This window comes from Eptatretus burgeri, chromosome 10 (genome assembly GCF_056783735.1).
Source record: "Eptatretus burgeri isolate ZD-2024b chromosome 10, Ebu_testis_v1, whole genome shotgun sequence".
Lineage (NCBI taxonomy): Eukaryota > Metazoa > Chordata > Myxini > Myxiniformes > Myxinidae > Eptatretus > Eptatretus burgeri.
Genome location: NC_140970.1, coordinates 38146103 through 38164779, shown reverse-complemented (window position 1 = coordinate 38164779; position 18677 = coordinate 38146103). Strand labels below are relative to the sequence as shown.

Genomic DNA, 18677 nt, shown 5'->3' with positions numbered 1-18677 from the left:
AAAAACCTGCACCCACATTTTGCAGCTTATTGAATTGTTCGTTGAAACCAGCCTGCTGGGATAGGTACGATTCCACATTCATGCAAGCCAGGTCTGGCTGCACTCGACATCATGGGTTTATTCTAAAGTGAAGGTACTGCTTCCATTGGCTTGCTATTCATTAACATTTAGCCAAAATGCTGTAATAAATGAACAGGGAATAATATGTTGGCACAACTCTGAAAGACAAATGTATCTGTCCTATTACACGGCCTCATAGCCTCGGGACTCTAACGCATTGACTTGTACATTGTGTGCATGCTAATACAAGTTACTTGTCAACTCTCGAGTCTAGACTAGTCCGATAAATCCGTCGTCCATCCGACTCGTCCGATAAATCTGACGTGCTGCAGCTTTCTTTTATTATTCTCTTTTCTTCATTGTTTTCTACTGGCGCTACATGACGACGGTAGGAATAAAATAAATAAAAATGCAACAGAACGTCAGATTTATCGGACTACTCTAGACAATTGTGTCACAAGGTGTGTTCTGCACACAAGTTTTCATCATATCCGGACAGCGAGATTACTTCGTTTTATGTGCGGAGAGACACGGCCGATGACATGCGCTAGCCTTGTGATTTATTCGCCGCGGTGCAACATGTCCGCTGCGCTGGTCACGTCACCTCACTAAAACAATTCTAATATCGAGCAGTATACATGTCGAATTTACATTATTGAATTACGAATAGGATTTAGTCTAACCAGTTGTTATTGCCAAGTCTTCCTTCGATGTCCTCCCGATCATCATGAATGCCGGGAATTTCATCACCATTTTCTTCTGCTTGTCCTGCTTCGGGCTCGAACTGGGAAGGCCGTACTTCATTTCCAGCTGCCTGAACTTCACCTCCCGTGACTATGTTATCCCACAATTCTCCATGTGATTCAGACCAAAATCCTTCATTTCTCTCACACTCACTGTCGTTACCAAACAAATCAAAGTCCATGTCATCCATTATTCAAAACCAAATGTTTGATTTTTTTTAAAGCAGAAATGAACGAAGCGATTGAGTCGACCAATCGAATGTGGAAACACAGAAAGCCAATAGAATCACGTTGACCACCAACCCGAGTAATTTACGTGCAGCCTTTGTCGTCCTGCAGTTGACGTCATGTGGGTTACGCCCCTTTCAGTAGATTTCGGCAGAATTTTTAGGGGCGTTCCCAAAGAGGTTTTTTTATTTTTTATTTTACAGAACGAGTATTGTGAAAAAACATTGTCAGATCTGAAATCACTATGAAAAACTCCTATAGGACATATATATGCAATTTCAATACTTTTGGGTGTCATGGGACCTTTAAGAAGGAAAGAAATTTCACAAATTAACTTTTAACAAGGCACACCTGTTAATGGAAAAGCATTCCAGGTGACTACCTCATGAAGCTGGTCGAGAGAATGCCAAGAGTGTGCCGAGCTGTCATCAAGGCAAAGGGTAGCTCCTTTGAAGAATCTAAAATATAAAATATACTTTGATTTGTTCAACACTTTTTTGATGACTACATAATTCCACATGTGTTATTACATCGTTTTGACGTCTTCACTATTATTCTGCAATGGAGAAAATGGTAAAAAAATAAAGAAAAACCCTTGAATGAGTGGGTGTGTCCAAACTTTTGGCTGGTACTGTTTATATTTTCAATAAAAAAATAAAACTTTATCAGACCATGATCGAGCCGATTTACACTCTTTCCTGATTATCTTATCCAAGTGACCAAAACCCTCTTACCTATATGACACAAAAGGGCATTATTGAAACATAAAACTGGGATGTCCTTACCTACAAACCTCACCCCCTACGACTCTATTATCCCTTGTCTTTTCGAATGCATTCACCCGTAAATACATTTATACTCAGAATGCAATGAAACGTGAATTCGGATAAGTCACAAATCATTTCTCACCTTTACATTTGAATCCTTGCTTCACAAGCCCCCAGAACTGTGAGGATTGCAAAAATATAAACACTTGTAAATTTTCAGAGTAGTATTTATATTTCTTATGATTTACTGATCCAGTTTGACAGTGGTATAATGTGTGAAGGAGTTAGTTGTGTGAATTTTGACAATCATCATTGTGACAAAAAATAAAATCTTTACAGATCGATACTCATGGAAGATATGAATTGATTGGTGAGGTTGACACAGTGATGGAGCAGAGGGAGTTGCCATACAAGGTAGGAAGGAGCAAACACATAGGCAACATAATTAAGGCCATGGAGATGGGACAAGGGTACTGAGTGGATCGAGTAGATGAAGGACATGTAAGCAGAGAGCAAAAGCTGATAAAAAAATGTAGTTGTGGAAAAGTACAGGTCGACAAGAGAAGAGAGTCAGTGGGAATAGAAAAGATCAAGAAAAATATCAAGAGGGGAAAAGATGAAATACAAATAGTTTAGTGGGATCCATTTTTGAACATTACAGCAAGAACCCTGAAATTTCGCTGCAGTTTCCTTCAATAATTTGATTTGGTTCAAATAATTCACGAGTTAAATGAAACGGTCGACATGACTCATCTTGACATTAATTCAAAATCGATCTTGATATAGCAACATAAAGCAGACATCGATGCCAAAGGTAAAATGTGGTTCATGATGCAAATGAGAAGGTTTGGGTAGTGCACTCACAAATCCAGCACAGTATTCACAAAATGTTGGCTTGAGAAACGTGTTTTCCTGGAAATTGTGAATGAAGCCTTTGCCGACTTTGCAACGTTGTGAGTTTACTCGGAGAAAATATCCCACCACCTCCTCTTTGCTGATGAGGCCAGCCCTGTTGTGTGCACAAAACCCAATACAAATGTGAGGGTTATTACATGTGAAAACATTTTACAAGAATTATGATAATGAATGATGGAATATGATGTTGTTTTTTTTACATACTCATCTCTTTTCAAGAAACAGAAGGAGTCGAGGAAAGGAAAATTGGCGACTATAGTCTGAAAAACCTCCTGCGTGATGTAGCCATCTTGGTCGTGATCATACTTCTTGAAAACAGACTGCAAGGCAAAGATGTTATAAGATTTTTCAGTTTATTACAATCCCTAAATTATCCTCACATTGCCGTGAATCAGCCCTCGTGCATTCCTGGTGAACGATGTTTCTCTTTTTGAGATGCTCAATTTTCCCAATATTTTTCAGTCTTCTTCGAAAACACTTTTTTCAGCTTAGGTTATCTCTTCATAAAATCCAATTCAACATTCTTCACACATTCCTCTTGTGGCAAAGTGGGCTCTATCGGAAAAAAAATTCCAGTCGAAAATGATGTCTCGCGAACTCGTATGGAGGAGCGGTGAATTCCCACTCATCTTCTCATCCATCTTATTTTTTCACTTTCTTTACAAACTGGAAGTTAGGGCATGTATAAGTTGGGACATTCTTTACAAACTCTTGGCATTCTCATCTTTTGGTGTCTTTTTGAACATTTTAAATAATTTCATCTCCAAACTTCAAATAAATAATTTTTCTGAGAACTCAAGTACATTGTAGTTTGCCACAGAATTACAACGATCAAGACAAGTGAAAAAGGCGCAAAAGTCGGGCAAAAATCCCCAAATGCACAACATTTAAGTCATAGTAAACGGTCTATTTGGCTGGAATTTGCCTGAAATTCATGTCAATGCATACTCGTTTTGCTGCAATGTAACCAGCGACCACATTTATCTGTGAGTAATTCCTTGAAATTTGTGAAGCACATTTGTGGCAATGGATCCCTAACTTTATAGGACACACATTAACAAGTAACATGTCTTCTTTCGAAAAAAACAAATAAACAAGTGTTATCTTCAAGAACCTCCCATTATAGACATGCTAGGAGCCATGGCAATAAAACCCACACCAGTGTGGGGAATTTACTTGGGCATACTGGATCAATACCGAAACACCTTCTATAGATTGCATATGCAATATAATGATTCGGCTCTGCCCACATCCACCTCCCCCTCCGCCATTCAACGCTATGAATGCCTGGGTGCTGGAAATGGCAAAGTTTTGTTACATTGCTCTCACTAGTGTAGGTTTCATTCCTATGGATGCTCAGGGTGACAATTTCCTCATCCTGTGAAGGAGTGATGATCTGTTCAGGGTGTGTTTTTTAATTCGCTAGAAAAACATTCATGACTTGAGCGCATCCCAATCTTCTATCAAGAGGATGGGCTTGACAACTACACCCCACCAACTCCCCACCCCCTCTTGCACTTTGTATTACTTTGCCTTACATTTCCCTCCCCTTTGCTTATTTGTACCTCTTTCCAACTTCCTTTCCCTTTTCTTTCTTTCTCCTACTCTCGCTCTACTACCCTCACTTCTCTCCCCATTTTACCCAAGCACCCTTCCATTTTTGCATATGTAACCTCTACAAAACCAGCATGGATCCTGAGGCAAGAATCTATAATTGCTACTGACAAAGTTTATCCTCTTTTCAAGCAACCTGATCTCTGACCATCAGTTTGGATTCTATCCTGGTCACTCAACTCTGGACATGCTGCTTCAACCCTCTCAGCAATGGTTGGAGGTGGAAGATCTCAAACAAGAGGCCAGGATTGTCAACATGGACATTCTGTATCTCAAGCATTTGACAGTTTGGCAGCCGGCTCTGCTTGCCAAGCTCACTGCCTGTAATGCGCAAAGTTGCCTTAATTCCTTGATTTTTCATTTGCTCCACTCATGCGGTAAATGCGTTGCGATCAATGGAACCCTCTCCTCCCATATCCCAGTGGAGAATGGAGTGCATCAAGGCAGTGTGTTTGGCCCAATCTTGTTCCTCAATTAAATAAATGACCTTTCTGATTCTCAAGAAACCTTCTCTTCCATTTTTCAGATGACTCCCTATTAACATACAGTACCTCCATCACTCTACGAGACAGACTATGTTGCTGATTTGGAATATATTATATGCTGATCTGATAAATGGAACATGTCCTTCAATCTGGCAAATCTCAGTGTACCCTGTCATTCCAGAAGGATCATGAATGAACCCACATCTATTTCATGGTCAAACTCGAGAAGAGGTTTACTCTCTTGAACTTCGCAGCCTCAACATCCTCCAGAGCTCTCCTGGGCCCACCATGTAGCAAAGCTGGTCTCCCAAGCCAGCCGCAGACTGGGCCTACTCCGTTGCAAGCATTTCCTTCAAAGATCGCAACTACTTGCACGGCATACAAGACTTCTGTCCATGGGGAGACAATTCCACATCCAAGAGAATAAGGGGACGAATTAATGCAGTAGGGCAACCATTCTAGACTTTGGGAGCATGTGCAGATGAGGGTTTCTAGAGGAACACATGTGACCTTTGGTAGCTCGGGAAGGAGAGATGTAGGAGAGGGCACAAGGAGCAAGGACGGATGTAAGCTGATATAAAATAGAGCCCATAAACTTGCTGCTGTGGGAGAATAACAGCCCCTGGGTATCTCCTTCCTGTCTTGAGATTCCAATCATGCTCTTCCATGAGACAACATTTTGCATAGAAAACAAAACATTGGTAATTTCACCTGTACCAGCCCAACCCACTTTTATTTGAAACACCTGGTGGCATCTCTCACACTCCGTGCAAGAGCAAGCAGAGAAGTCTCCACGATGCTGCAACTTTTGCGCTCAGCACCAAGTTTGAACTTTGTAATCAGAATTCTAGCTGAAATTAAAGATTACCATGCCATGGCAAGTGCATTAAATATACTTGTATGTTGAAAAATAACAAAAACGTTGGTGTGTCTTGGGTGATTGTGAGTTTCTCTTTCTGAGACCTGAACGATGTATTTTCTGCTCCTTCATCACCACAAACAATGCAGTCTACATTCCTCAATGGTTCACGAAAAATACCTGACCAATATACGCAATGACTAATAAATGTCTGCCTTCATTTATTTTTTTTGTACCAGAAAATGCATTCATCACGATTTTTGTGGAATAAGTCTCTCTGATTTCTTCTTGGATGATTAATATATGGAGCCTGATGTCACCACCACAGCAGTGCTTTGCAGACCAATATCACTCCCAATGGGGTAAGGTTCCTGAATGGCTGATTGGGATTTGGCCATTGCATCAGTGCAAAGGTCAGTTCAGATGAATAATGTGATAACATCCATAACCTTCACATTACAGACATGACAGCCGGCTTAACACTCCCTTTAGATAATGGACTTCCCGTTGCAGTATCCCTTTGTCCCAGATATCAATTTATTTGCATCGATCTACTTGCCCCAAAAATATAACGAAGCCCGATACAAATTGGGAGAGTGCAATTTGTAATTCTCTTTTTCAACACCACGTATCTGATAAACATGTTTTAAACAATATCTTGCTCCTCCTTACCTCCACCATTCGCCGGATGTGACGGTTGATGGTCGCCGGGTCTGGCTGGCATGACATGTCTTTGGTCCACTCCCCCAGCATTTTAGGTTTAGTTGCTGGAGAACGCTAGTATTACGAGAGAAAGATAAAGACAATAGGCTTGCATGTGGTTGCACTGATCAACATAGCATGATAAATATTTGAAACATTGTACATATTGGCAAAAAAACATCCTTACAGAGGGGTTAATTCCCCCACGTTTTTGATTCATGACTTGTAATAACAGCTTCGACTATGTAGGGCCACACGATACACCCCTGTTCTTCATTGCATGGCTCGCAAGCCACTAGCGGCTCCATGTGGCCTAAAGTGCGGCCCCTGACATGCGGCTGATAATACACAAATATGAAAATACCCCATCATAATCCACCATAAATGCTCTCAAACGAGTGTTCTAATGCGAAGCATAAAAGTAACATAACTACATCAGGATATAGTTGCAGTATACAAACAATTATGTTTGCAGCCCAGTTAACCACAATGAAGACGAGTGTGTTGAGGCAGGGCCTAATAGCAGCCATTATGGAGTCCAGCAGGCGGTGTGGCGGCTCTCGTATTGATGTCTTATTGAAAAAAGCTGCCCTTTTCCAAAACAATCGTTAAGATCACTGTGATACACATTTAACTAGAGCACCGCCATCCCCCCCTTCCACCCCACCCTACCCCATAACCCACTCCACTCAAACCAAGAACGCCTGACACTGAAAAATCGTATGGTTCATAACCTTCTCGTGTACACCACGAGTACAACCACCAGTTTCCAACTCATTCCGTCCTGTGGCTTATGCAGCATAAAAGTCAAACAAACAAACCCATAAATAAACACTTCTCCAATAAATTGTGGATTAAAATATATATATATATATATATATATATATATATATATATATATATATATATATATGCACATTACACAGTTAAAGGGTCTTACAGTGTGAGTAAGGACAAAACAAGTCATGTCCCATGACAGCCATTGCTGCATGATTTGTTGCTGCTGCTAAAGTCCAAAACGTTCAACCCAATCAGATTATTTTAAGCATTATACTCTACTGATAAGTGCGAATAATGACACCAGCTATGTTATTTTCTCTGCTTGTGGAATTTTGAACGATTGCCGTAAGACTCGATTCGTGCTGCGAGATGCCTCCTTGGGGTGGCTGAATTTGGACAATGGGGAGTCTGGCCAATGGGTCTCCAGAAAGACCATTCCCCTTGCACATTTGATTGGTCAGGCAGCTCTGAGGCATTCCTGACACAATTTGAGTGCATGTCCTGGCTTAATGGGCGGAACGAGCTGGAACACGTGGGAAATCTGGTGGCGAATATGCGGAAGCCAGCCGCAGACATTTTAATCATGATCTGCACAACACCAGCCTGCATGGGTCTTCCTAACCGATCACATCATTGTGCCTGCTCAAGGCCTCTCCTGCCCCTTTGTTTCTTGTTTGAGTCTGGGATGTTGGGGCCATTAGCAGAGTTTAGTTCTCTTTTACAGTATTTCGGTTTTCTTGCTCACTTCTGCCCTCTTTGTATGTCGACGACCAGTTCTGTTCCATTTATTTATCATGTCTTGTCTTTCCTTGCCCCTTCTATCCTTTTCAAACTAGTAATAGGCATCCACAACCATCCCTAACCATGTTGTGGATCATCGGCTGAGGCCCTCATTTTTTTGTTTTTTTTTATTCCTCCGCCCTTACTTTTTCACCTTTATTCACTTTTAAATTAGTTTTCTCCACAACCACTTGAGCCATTGACACAAAACTTTCAACATTGGAGGATGGAAAATGTTGCCAGTGTTCCAAAAAGTCTGTTTTCTGTAGGGATGTGTTGCATTCCATGCAACCAACAGCCAGTTTCATTTTGCATTTGGACCGTCCTTGGGGAAAGTAGAGTATCTACTGAATGCATAAGAAATTCAGAGATAGTTTGCTCATTTGCAAAGGTCAAAGACACTTTGCAGATCCATCGACATGACAATATATAAAGCTCAGTGTGCTGTCAGCGTTTTTGTTGTTTTTTTTGTATGCAATGATGAGGCTCATGGAGGAGCTACGACATCAAACGGATCAGGTTGCAACAGAAAAAAAACGAACAGGACAAAGAGGGAGAGAGGGACAAACCAACAGCAGTGATGAGGTACAAAATAGAGACCTGGAAAAAAAAAAAGACAAAATATCAGAGCCCCCATTCTTTCAGTAATTTTGCTGTAATGGAGTTAAAGGGCTAGCCCATATTTATGTACAACTAAAATGGCTGCCAGTCCACCAGTTGGCCATCATTGATTATATCAAAAAAAATAAAGTGAGGGGCATGTGTATGCCATCATGTACTGTGCTTGCGCCAAGTTTGAACAAAATCGGACCATGCATGCCTGAGAAATGGTTGGGGACACATTTAAGTAACAAAATGGCCACCAGTCGGCCATCTTGGATCTGATGTCGAACAAAAAAAATGACGTGCATATGTAAGCCATTATTCATCACCTGAGTGCCAAGTTTGAACAACATCGTAAATGCATGTCCGAGAAATAGTTGAGGATGTGTTCCTCCTCGGGTTTTTTTACAACTAAAATGGTCGCTAGTCGGCCATCTTGGATCTGATGTTTAAAAGAATGACGTGCATATGTAAGGCATCATTCATTATCTGTGTGCCAAGTTTGAACATTATCAGCAAATGCTTGTCCGAGAAATGGTTGAGGACATGTTCAACATTGGGGATTTTACAACTAAAATGGCCGCCAGTCAGCCATCATGGATCTGATCTCAAAAATAAAGACGACATGCATATGTAAGCCATCATTCATTATCTGTGTGCCAAATTTGAACAAGATCTGTAAATGCATGTCCGAGAAATGGTTGAGGACATGTTCGACACAAGTTATTATCCCGCCCCCTCCCAGAGGGAGGGAGCGGGATATTGTAATCGTCCAGTTTGTTTGTTTGTCTGTCTGTCTGTTAGCAACTTTGTGGCAAAACGGCTTTAGCAAACACTATCAAATTTAATCCAGAGGTGGGCAATGAACCTTGGACGACCCCATTAACTTTTGGGTCCAATTGGATCAAAGGGTCAAGGTCACGAAAAGATCAAAATCGTTTTTTGCTCATAACTTCGTCAAAAACGATCTGATTTACTTCAAACTAAGCTTATAGTGAACCTTATTCTATTTGTCACTTATAATCCTACCCATTCCTAAAGTGAAAAATGCATATTTGTGAAGATCGGTAGGGTCCGAAGTTTTGGGGGTCATGGTCATCGGTCAAAATTACAAATTTTCCATTAAGACTAAAATATGGTTACGAAAATACTTTACAGGAAAACGGCTGGCTCAAACAGTCAAATTGTATACACAGGTGGGTAATGAACCTCGGACGACCCCATTAACTTTTGGGTCCAATTAGGTCAAAGGTCAAGGTCAGGTCACGAAAAGGTCAAAATCTTTTTCGCTCATAACTTCGTCAAAAATGGTTTAATTGTCTTCAAACTAAGACTAAAATATTCCCTATTCTATTCATTATAATCAACATTCAGGTTAAGGATGTATCAAATTTAAATTTAATCCCCAAAATAGCTTTATGCCTTAAATGGGCAGGATTTGTTGTGCCGGGCACCACTTGTTATTATTTTTTAACAACTAAAATGGCTGCCAGTCTATCAGTCAGCCATCTTTGATCAGATTGCAAAATAAAGCCAAGTGCACGGTTATGACATCGTGTACTGTGCTTGTGCCAAGTTTGAACGAAATTGGTCCATACATGTCCGAGACATGGTTGCAGATGCACGCACGCATGAACACGAAAATCGAGACCAAATCCATAAGCCGCCGTTTCGGACTCAGTCCAACGGGGACTAATAAAGGATGTGGGGAAGAAGGAGGGCTAGGGGAGGACACCTGGGGTGGACAAGATGGATACAGCCTTAAACTGTCAAGAAGGAAAAAACTAGAAACTTGGAAAGAAGTAGGCTTGGGGTGAGATTAACGGGGGTAGAAAAGATCATGGGTTTGGATGGGGGATGATCTGAGATGTTGCTGAACGGCTGTTTTGAAATGGAGGGAAGAATGAGATTGAAGAGATTACAGAAGTTTGTTCCACAGGCAGGAAAAAGAAAAAAGGAATGAATGAATGAGGTGAGCAGTGATTCTAGATTTTGGGAGTTTCACCAAAAAAGGGAGGGGGGGAGTTCTGGTGGACCACGTGCATGCGACAGAAGCCTGAAGGGGTGGGGGGAATGAGAGGGACAGAGCACGGAAAGAGCAGAGGGTGTAAGACCAGAAAGTAGGCGATAGAAGACAGAGAGACCACCTACATGTCTGCAGTGTTAAAGTGATAGGCCCTGAGACTCGGCTTCATAGCAGTAGATTCCAATGATCTTTAAGCCCTTTTTTCACAGCCAAGCTGAGCAATGTGTGAGGCTGTGAAGTCAGCCTTGAGTGGAGAGCAGTACTCCATCAAGCTGCAGATGAAGGCCTTGTATGTCGATAAGAGTTCAAGTGTGCTAAGGAAGGACTTTGCATTTGCGTTGAGATCCTTGGGTTCGAGTCCTGGGTTGAGTTCGGAGTTTTCCATGTTTTTATTTATTCCCATTTATTACATTACGAGCAAATACCCAAGGGCACTTCGCTGACGGTGATATTAAGTGGGGGGGGGGGAGAAGGGAGGGAGGCCGAGGAGGGGCGAGGGAGGAGGGGGAGCGAGGGAGGAGGGGTGGGGGAAGGAAAGGGAGCGTGAGGGGAGGCCTTGGGAAGGCAGCATAAGGGACACACCGTCTGGACACATCCAGAGATAACCACCATCCGGATACGTCCACAGAGGAGGACGGACACAGATACACACACACACACACACACACACACACACACACACACACACACACACACACACACACACACACACACACACACACACACACACACACACACAGTCTCTTTACAAAACAAAAGCTACGCATTTAAACCATGTCCGTGTGTGCTATTTACGTACATTTTCGTGCTTCGAACAAACTGACATCCAGATCAGGACACGAACTATGTGTGTAACGCCGTTATCCACTGCAGGGCAGTCGCCAATAGGCTTAATCATTCAAGCAAGCACTCCGATGAAACAGTAAACAAGGAATGGCTGGCTTAGCAAGCGATAGCAAGCTCATTGGTAATCGGACATACCCGCAAAAAACAAACATCACCAATTTCTTCACATTTTCAGATTTCACTCCAGATTTCAACGGTTATTTCGTCCAAGTTATCCGATCCTCAAAACAGCAGTTATATTTCAGTTATACAGTTTAATTAATCCCTGAGAGTAGATCGTGGAAAATCATATCATATAATGCATGAAATCGCTCCAAGCTCCTAATTTGAAAACTGGAGCAATTACAAAAGCACGATGTATACATCCCAGGCCTGGGAGCTTTACCACAGGCTGTTTTGCAGAAGAAAAAAAAACAAAAAACTTACTGCTGCTTTGCAGTTTTTGGACTCGCGGACGAGAGACAGCTCGTAAATCTCCTTCTCTGTGTAGTACAGGTCCAGTGAAACCTGCAGAGGAAGCCACAGAAACATGGTAAGCACAATAGATGAACGTTTATCAACTTTATTACACCCAAATCACGTTGTGTTCTATTCTACTCTCCCCCCCACCTCCTTTATCTGTATCTATGTGTTTATATATATATATATATATATATATATATATCCATCCACTGGGACCATACTCTGTGCAGAGCGTTGGTGCTGCCGAAGCAGTCTCCTTGGCTATTGGGTACAATCCTGGACGGGTCGCCACTCCGACACAGGATACCAGCATGCTGGCACTCATTTTGCCGACCTCGGAAGGATGACAGGCAGAGTCAACCCCACCTGGTATTAATTCAACAGCCGAGTGGGATTTGAACTCAGGATACTCGGATCCTAAGCCCACCACCCTAACCATTAAGCCAACACCAGGCATATATATATATATATATATATATATATATATATATATATATATATATATATATATATATATATATATATATAAATATAAATATATATATATATATATATATATATAGAAATATTTATATATATATATATATATATATATATATATATATATGTTGTTCATCTTTCGGCTGCTCCCGTTAGGGGTCGCCACAGCAGATCATCCGTTATGATCCGCATACTGATTTGGCACAGGTTTTACGCCGGATGCCCTTCCTGACGCAACCCTGGTCGCCTAGTTACGACACAGGGATCAGGATTTGGGTTTCGCCATGATTCCAGGCTGCTCTACACCCTGCCCAGTGCAGAGCCCCGTCCTCAAGCGATCCTCCAACCCAAGTCTCCGAGTAGCCAGATTACAGGCGCACGCCACTACGCCCGGTTATATATATATATATATATATATATATATATATATATATATATATATATATATATATATATATATATATATATATATATAGTGTTCTGGCCTAAGGCAGCATCAGTGCTGCTAAAGCGGCCCAATGGCAAGGATTAAACTGGGTGGTTTGCCTTTGCTTTTACAGCAGTTCGATATTCTATCATAACTAAATTATATTCACACTCTTGCTCACCATATTGTTAAATGTCCAAGTTAGAAAAGTCATCATATAGCATTTCCCTATAAATAAAATTTTCTTTATGCATTTGACTGGTGCTCAAACATATAAGCAATAAATTAAATGGTGATCCTCTTTCTTCTTAGCCCATTATTGGTACTTGTACTTTGGCCAAATTCCAAATTCCTGCCTCCTGATTACCTGATTAAAAACTACCACAACTGACTTGGTGCCAAAGACATCTGATAAATAACCAATCATGACATCATAAGATCACTGCAATCACTACACCTACATAAGACGACAGCAATCACTAACATCAAAATGATGAATGGCACAATGGAAACTTTTCATTCCTTCATGAGTTAAAGGTCATTGGGAGAAAAGAGGGAGACAACCTTTTTGTTTTGCCCATAGCATTTCATTTTGTCTGTGTAGCATCAGTTAAATGACCATGTGACCTTCATTATGCATGAGAATGACCTCAGTGGGTCATTTTATTCCATGTAGGTATATCCTTGTATGTGTACATATTGTTGCGGGTCGGGGACCAGTGGCGAGAACGACCGCTAGGTGGGGGGAAGTTACGTCATCTCCCACCAAACTCCCGGAATTGTAGGCAGTTGCTGACGGATAACTCCGTGAGGCGGCGGGTTGCTTAACCGACAGTGCACGCAAATACCTCCACCGCATAGCGTAGGGTCTTTTTGTCTGGAACCAATTTACCTAATTAACCACGCGGTGTTGTCTACAGGGGAACCACGCCCTCGGCACGTCTTGCTCGAACCGGGTCATGCTACCGACTGCGGTAGAGTTCCAACTACCGACTACCAACTCCGGTTCGGGTGCAGTCGAGTGGAACTCTCAAAGCCGTGCCGGCGAGAATGAGCAGATTAACGGGAACAAAGACCCGGCTAAAACTCAGATCCGAACCATACTGGACCAATGAAAGAAAATACGGAAACGAACTGGGAACATTTCTGCAATCGTTTTATTTACAGCAAGAAGGACACAGCAAGCTTATCGCGGATATACAGATTTGCAATGATCGAAAACACTTATGCAGTTGTACTTAGCAGATGGCGACACACACACACACACACACACACACACACACACACACACACACACACACACACACACACACACACACACACACACACACACACACACACACACACACACACACACACACGAAAATAAAACCCAGGTGAATTCCAAGGAACCTCGCAGCCAAGGAAAGACGAGCTGGGGTCGCGGCTCGGCTGGGTACCTGCACCTTGGAGGGTGGGGTGGTGCGGCACCTGCCAATGGTTGTGCAGCTCGACCCGCAGTCACACGCGTGGGGCTCGTGTCCGTGGAGGAACCCAAGCGGAGCAGAGCGGAGTCCCAGGGTGGGGATCAGGGTCACGAACAGGACCCAACGAGAGACCGAGTCGAGGTCGGGTGTCCTCGGTCGTTATCGGAATCGACCAGACAGATCGCTCCACCAACGAAGAACGGCCATGCACCACCACCCACAGACTCGTGAAAAAGCTCTCAATCTGTCAATCCTTCTCGTACGCCGAACTCAAGACTCCAGAAAAACTCCAACGAATGCCCCAGCGAATGCAGAACTGAACTGAGCCTTTTGACTGAACTCCCACGAACGTGCGTCTCAGAAGGTCCCTTCGTAGTCCATCAACCTCTCTCAGCGGGGCAGGGCCTTGGTAAAAAAACTGACGTCACTGTCCGCCCTGATTGGACAGGGCTCCCATGGATCCACCCTTTCTGGGTGGGGCCTCAGCCAGGCACCGGCGAGGCCCGCCGACTCCACGTGTGTTTGGGGAAGATGAATGACGGTGCAGCCACACTGCATACATTTGGGCAAGCCGAGAACGAACTGGAACAGCGAACATGGAGATTTTGCCTCGGAAAAACAAATCTCTGTAGACAGCGGGTGGACAGTGGCATGCTGTGCCCAGCGAACCGAGGCTGCAAGCGCTAGGAAGGTACTGTGGTTCCATAAGAGGGGGAAATAAAATGATTTATTAACCAAACTAAAAAAACATCGCAACGCACCCCTTCGATTTCCAACTAAACACGAGGAGGGTTCTGTCTACACATATACTTACGGCATAACTAACTTTGGGGCACCTGTATTTTGAATGCATATGGTTCCTAGAACCGTAACAATATAAAAGGTGAAGCTGTGCAGCTGCAATGGCTGAGGTTAAAGGTAATATATTGCATCTATGGTTATTGTGCCATTGCTGATGCCAAAGGTGAAACACTGTCTTAAATTCTAGTCATTGAGAGACTGATGTCTTTTGTGTGACCACCTGCAATACTGAATAGTTTGCCATTTTAAATGCGACCTGTCACATTTTGTTTTCCTGATTCCTAGGCTATAAACTATGTTGATCCTAAGGACATCAACAATGGGGCCAATCAAAGTTCTGTGAGCAAGGAGCTGCAGCTGCAGGGCAAAACTAAGGTCTTCAATTCCCTTTACTGAAAATCTACCAATGCTGGATTAACTTTGTTGATTCTGAAAGTGCCAACTTTAAAAGGAACAAGCATCAGGAAAGAGAAATGATATGTGAATAATAGTAATGAAACTTTACTGCCAGATTAGCTTTTGTTATCTTACCACCCAAACTCACAGTCAGCAGGTGCACCACATCTAGGTGAGCCTCTATCGGTGGTGTGCACTTGTGCAGGTGCAAAATCTCATGGAGGATAGAGTACAGTTGCTGCATTTTCCCAAGATTAACTTTATCATCCTGGAAATCAGATTCGGTGGCATGAATGGCGATCATGTCCTTCAGATGGATTCCAAGGATGGGAAGTTTGAAGCTCTTGCACTTTGCGTAGGCTTGACGGTACTTCCTGAAGTTCCCAGACATCGAGAGAAGGTCTGTCAGATCTGCCAATTCCTGAAAAATATGGTTTCTATTATTAATGGGATAAAGTGTCCATGTCTAAAGGGTTACTGGCATCATTTAGCTGCATTCATGGAATGATACCTCATTTGGGAGAAAGAAAATGTGATAATTGTTTGAAAATCAGCAAGAACCAGCCTTCCTCAGCATATATAAATATCTCCCAATAAGAGTTGATAATTCTAGTTGATAATCAGATCATGTATTTACTGAGAAATAATTTGTTGCAAAATGCTGCTCCGTGGCCCAACGTCATGGCAGACATGTGTGGCTCTAACTGTGTAGCTCAGCATTTTAGAAACTTGATATTTTATCAAGGTTATGAAGTCGAAGATGAAGAAATCCTCCCAATTATCAGATTAACTATTAATAGGACAGACTCATGGTGATGGCTTTTGGTTAAGATGGATAGATTCACACCAAGTGATAACCCACCTAGCAAGAGATAATAATCAAAGCGCCACAAGGTCTACAGTCCAAATATCCCTGTTGTTGTGTTGAAAAATGTTTTCAAACACACCAGCAGAAGCCCATGGTTAAAAAAAAATTTTTTTAAAAAGGGAGCCTTTTATTATCATGATGATTGAAAGTTACAAAATGGGAGGTTACATATCGTTACGAATCTGGAAGCTTACTGCACACAACAGCCAGGTCCTATAGATCAGTTATATCGGAAAGTATGTGTTTCTCGTTACGGTCCCGTCCCCTGTGTCTAATGGGTGATTCAACGTTCGTGTGCTGCGAAGATATTTTGATAGTCAGGGTTTTCTTTTACATCTTCACAACAACAACACCTTCACCTTCGCTCCATCCTGACGCCATAACGCCAGCGGTGGGCGGAGTTCAACGAAGGACTTGGCATCTCTCTCGACCAATCACAGAGATGCGAGCGAGTTTGCCGTCGGTCGGCCAATGAGAGCCAACACAGGACAATATTACTCCTCTTCCTGTTTGAGGGGCAGTCTGCCGTGACACCCGCCACGCCCCCTCCCCCTCCCCAGTCCAATCAGCGGACATGGTGCCCCTTTTTGGCCAAAGGAGCAACGAGCGCATTTGCACACCAAAACTGTCCAGTGAGGGAGAGCAGGTCAGAGGAGGGGGCTCCTCCCCTCTGGAGAAGGAGTAAATAATTGTTCGGGCGATCCGACTGGAAGCAGTTGGAGTTGGGGTTTGTCTGCCGGATCGTCTCGGATGGTCTCGCATCGTCTCGCCTTGCCTGCTGGCGCTCGCTGCCTTGTCCGCGCTCGCGCTGGTTAGCGTCCGTCCTTCATCTTCAGTCCCTGGTACTTGGAGTGGCATCGTTGTCGCGGGTTCGAGTCCCGCCGATCCAGAACGTCGAAGACCACACGAGGTGGACAGGTCCAAGATAACTGGTCTCCAGCTCACCCTTTCCTCGAGCTGGAAGCCTTCAATAAAGACCCGACGGGGTCCATTTCTCGGTATCTGTGTGTGCGTGTGTCCGTGCGCGCCGTCTATAAGTAGAACTGTTAAGTGCCTGTGTTCCTTGTACATTATTTGCCTTGCTATATTCGGATAACTCTGCCCTTGCATGCTCTCCTCATTCCCCAATGATTGTTGTAAATAAATTCCCCTTTTGTTGAATGTACCAGCTCGTCCTTGTCCTTTCTACCATTGGTTTTCCATGGTGTGTATTGGGGATTAGGAAGGTCATTGTTGACGTAATCGTGCAATCAGCCCAGCAGGATTCTGGTACCGTCCGCTTGGGGTACGACTCGGATCCGGCTCGGTAACGGCCCGGATCGCGCAGATCCTGCCAAGGGTGAATTTCCCCGGTAGTTTGGACGACGTGGGTATTTAGGTATATTGAAATTGGCAATTGACCCTATCCCACGTGGTCGACCTATTGGCGATGTTCGGTCCGATAAGGGACCCGTGACCTTTCGGATTTATCTGAAAGGTACGACCTAAATTCCGGGTGGAGCCGACTCTACTACTCCCTTTCGCGGTCGTGCTCGCCACCAAGACCCGGCACCACAACAATTGGTCGTCAGGAGTGGGGTGCGAACCCCTCCACCTCCATAAATTTGCAGGACACAAATCACAACAATTGGTGTCAAGAGTGGCTTCAGACCCCTCCGCCTACATAGATAAATTCACGGGACATGGATCAGTGGTAAGAAGCAACCCTCTCACCCCCCCCATTCCCCCAAATTCCGAGCGGTTCAAATTATTCCCGGAACGCAGCATGGCTAACCAAGATGAGCTGAAGCAGGTGGGTTTAGAGGTAAGTGTAGTGGAATCCATGGTTCAGGAACGCCCCCATGCAAGAAGACATGCCCCCGTAACCAAACTTAGAGGGAGTAATGGGCGCAGGGGCAGCGTATGACAACCCCCCCCCTCCATAAAGTTTCCTCCCCGATCGCGGCCGGTTCCGCACGCCATCATGGCGGATCGGCTGCGCCGACTCCACTTGATATAGGCCAGTTCCTAGAGGTGATAAGGAGGCATGATGGACAAGAATGCGCAAGCGCTGAAAGGGGATTTGCAAAAACAAAATGGATGCGAATGCACGAGCGATGGAGCGCAAAATGGATGCGAGCACGCAAAGCATGGAGCGCAGAATGGATGACATGAGGGGCGATATGCGGACACAGTGGGGTGAGATGCAGAGCATGGGGTGGAGTCTCTAGGTGGGGCAAGAGGCAATGAGGGCAAACTTGAAGGAGGTGAGTGGCGAAATGCGGACCATGGGCGAGAAAATGGCGGCACCACATGGTGGAACGAGCGAGCCATGGGGGAGTGAAATGGCTGTCCGGACCGCGATAGAGACGGGCGAGGTCGAGGGGACG

The 18677-nt window shown here is 43.7% G+C and overlaps 1 protein-coding gene across 5 annotated transcripts in view; it reads right to left on the bottom strand.

The window, feature by feature from the left end:
- Positions 1-18677, bottom strand: part of LOC147018344 (ras guanyl-releasing protein 3-like) — an 88557-nt gene that overhangs the window by 18938 nt on the left and 50942 nt on the right. For 4 of the 5 annotated variants that reach the window (XM_085897915.1, XM_085897914.1, XM_085897916.1 and 1 more), the window contains 6 exons: positions 15589-15861; positions 11835-11915; positions 6344-6448; positions 2918-3033; positions 2663-2807; positions 1941-1977 (listed from right to left, as the gene is read on the bottom strand). In XM_085897915.1, coding sequence (XP_085754041.1) covers positions 1941-1977; positions 2663-2807; positions 2918-3033; positions 6344-6448; positions 11835-11915; positions 15589-15861 — 757 coding nt within the window. The remainder of the gene's footprint in view (positions 1-1940; positions 1978-2662; positions 2808-2917; positions 3034-6343; positions 6449-11834; positions 11916-15588; positions 15862-18677) is intronic. The other variant, XM_085897918.1, reaches the window with a different exon arrangement.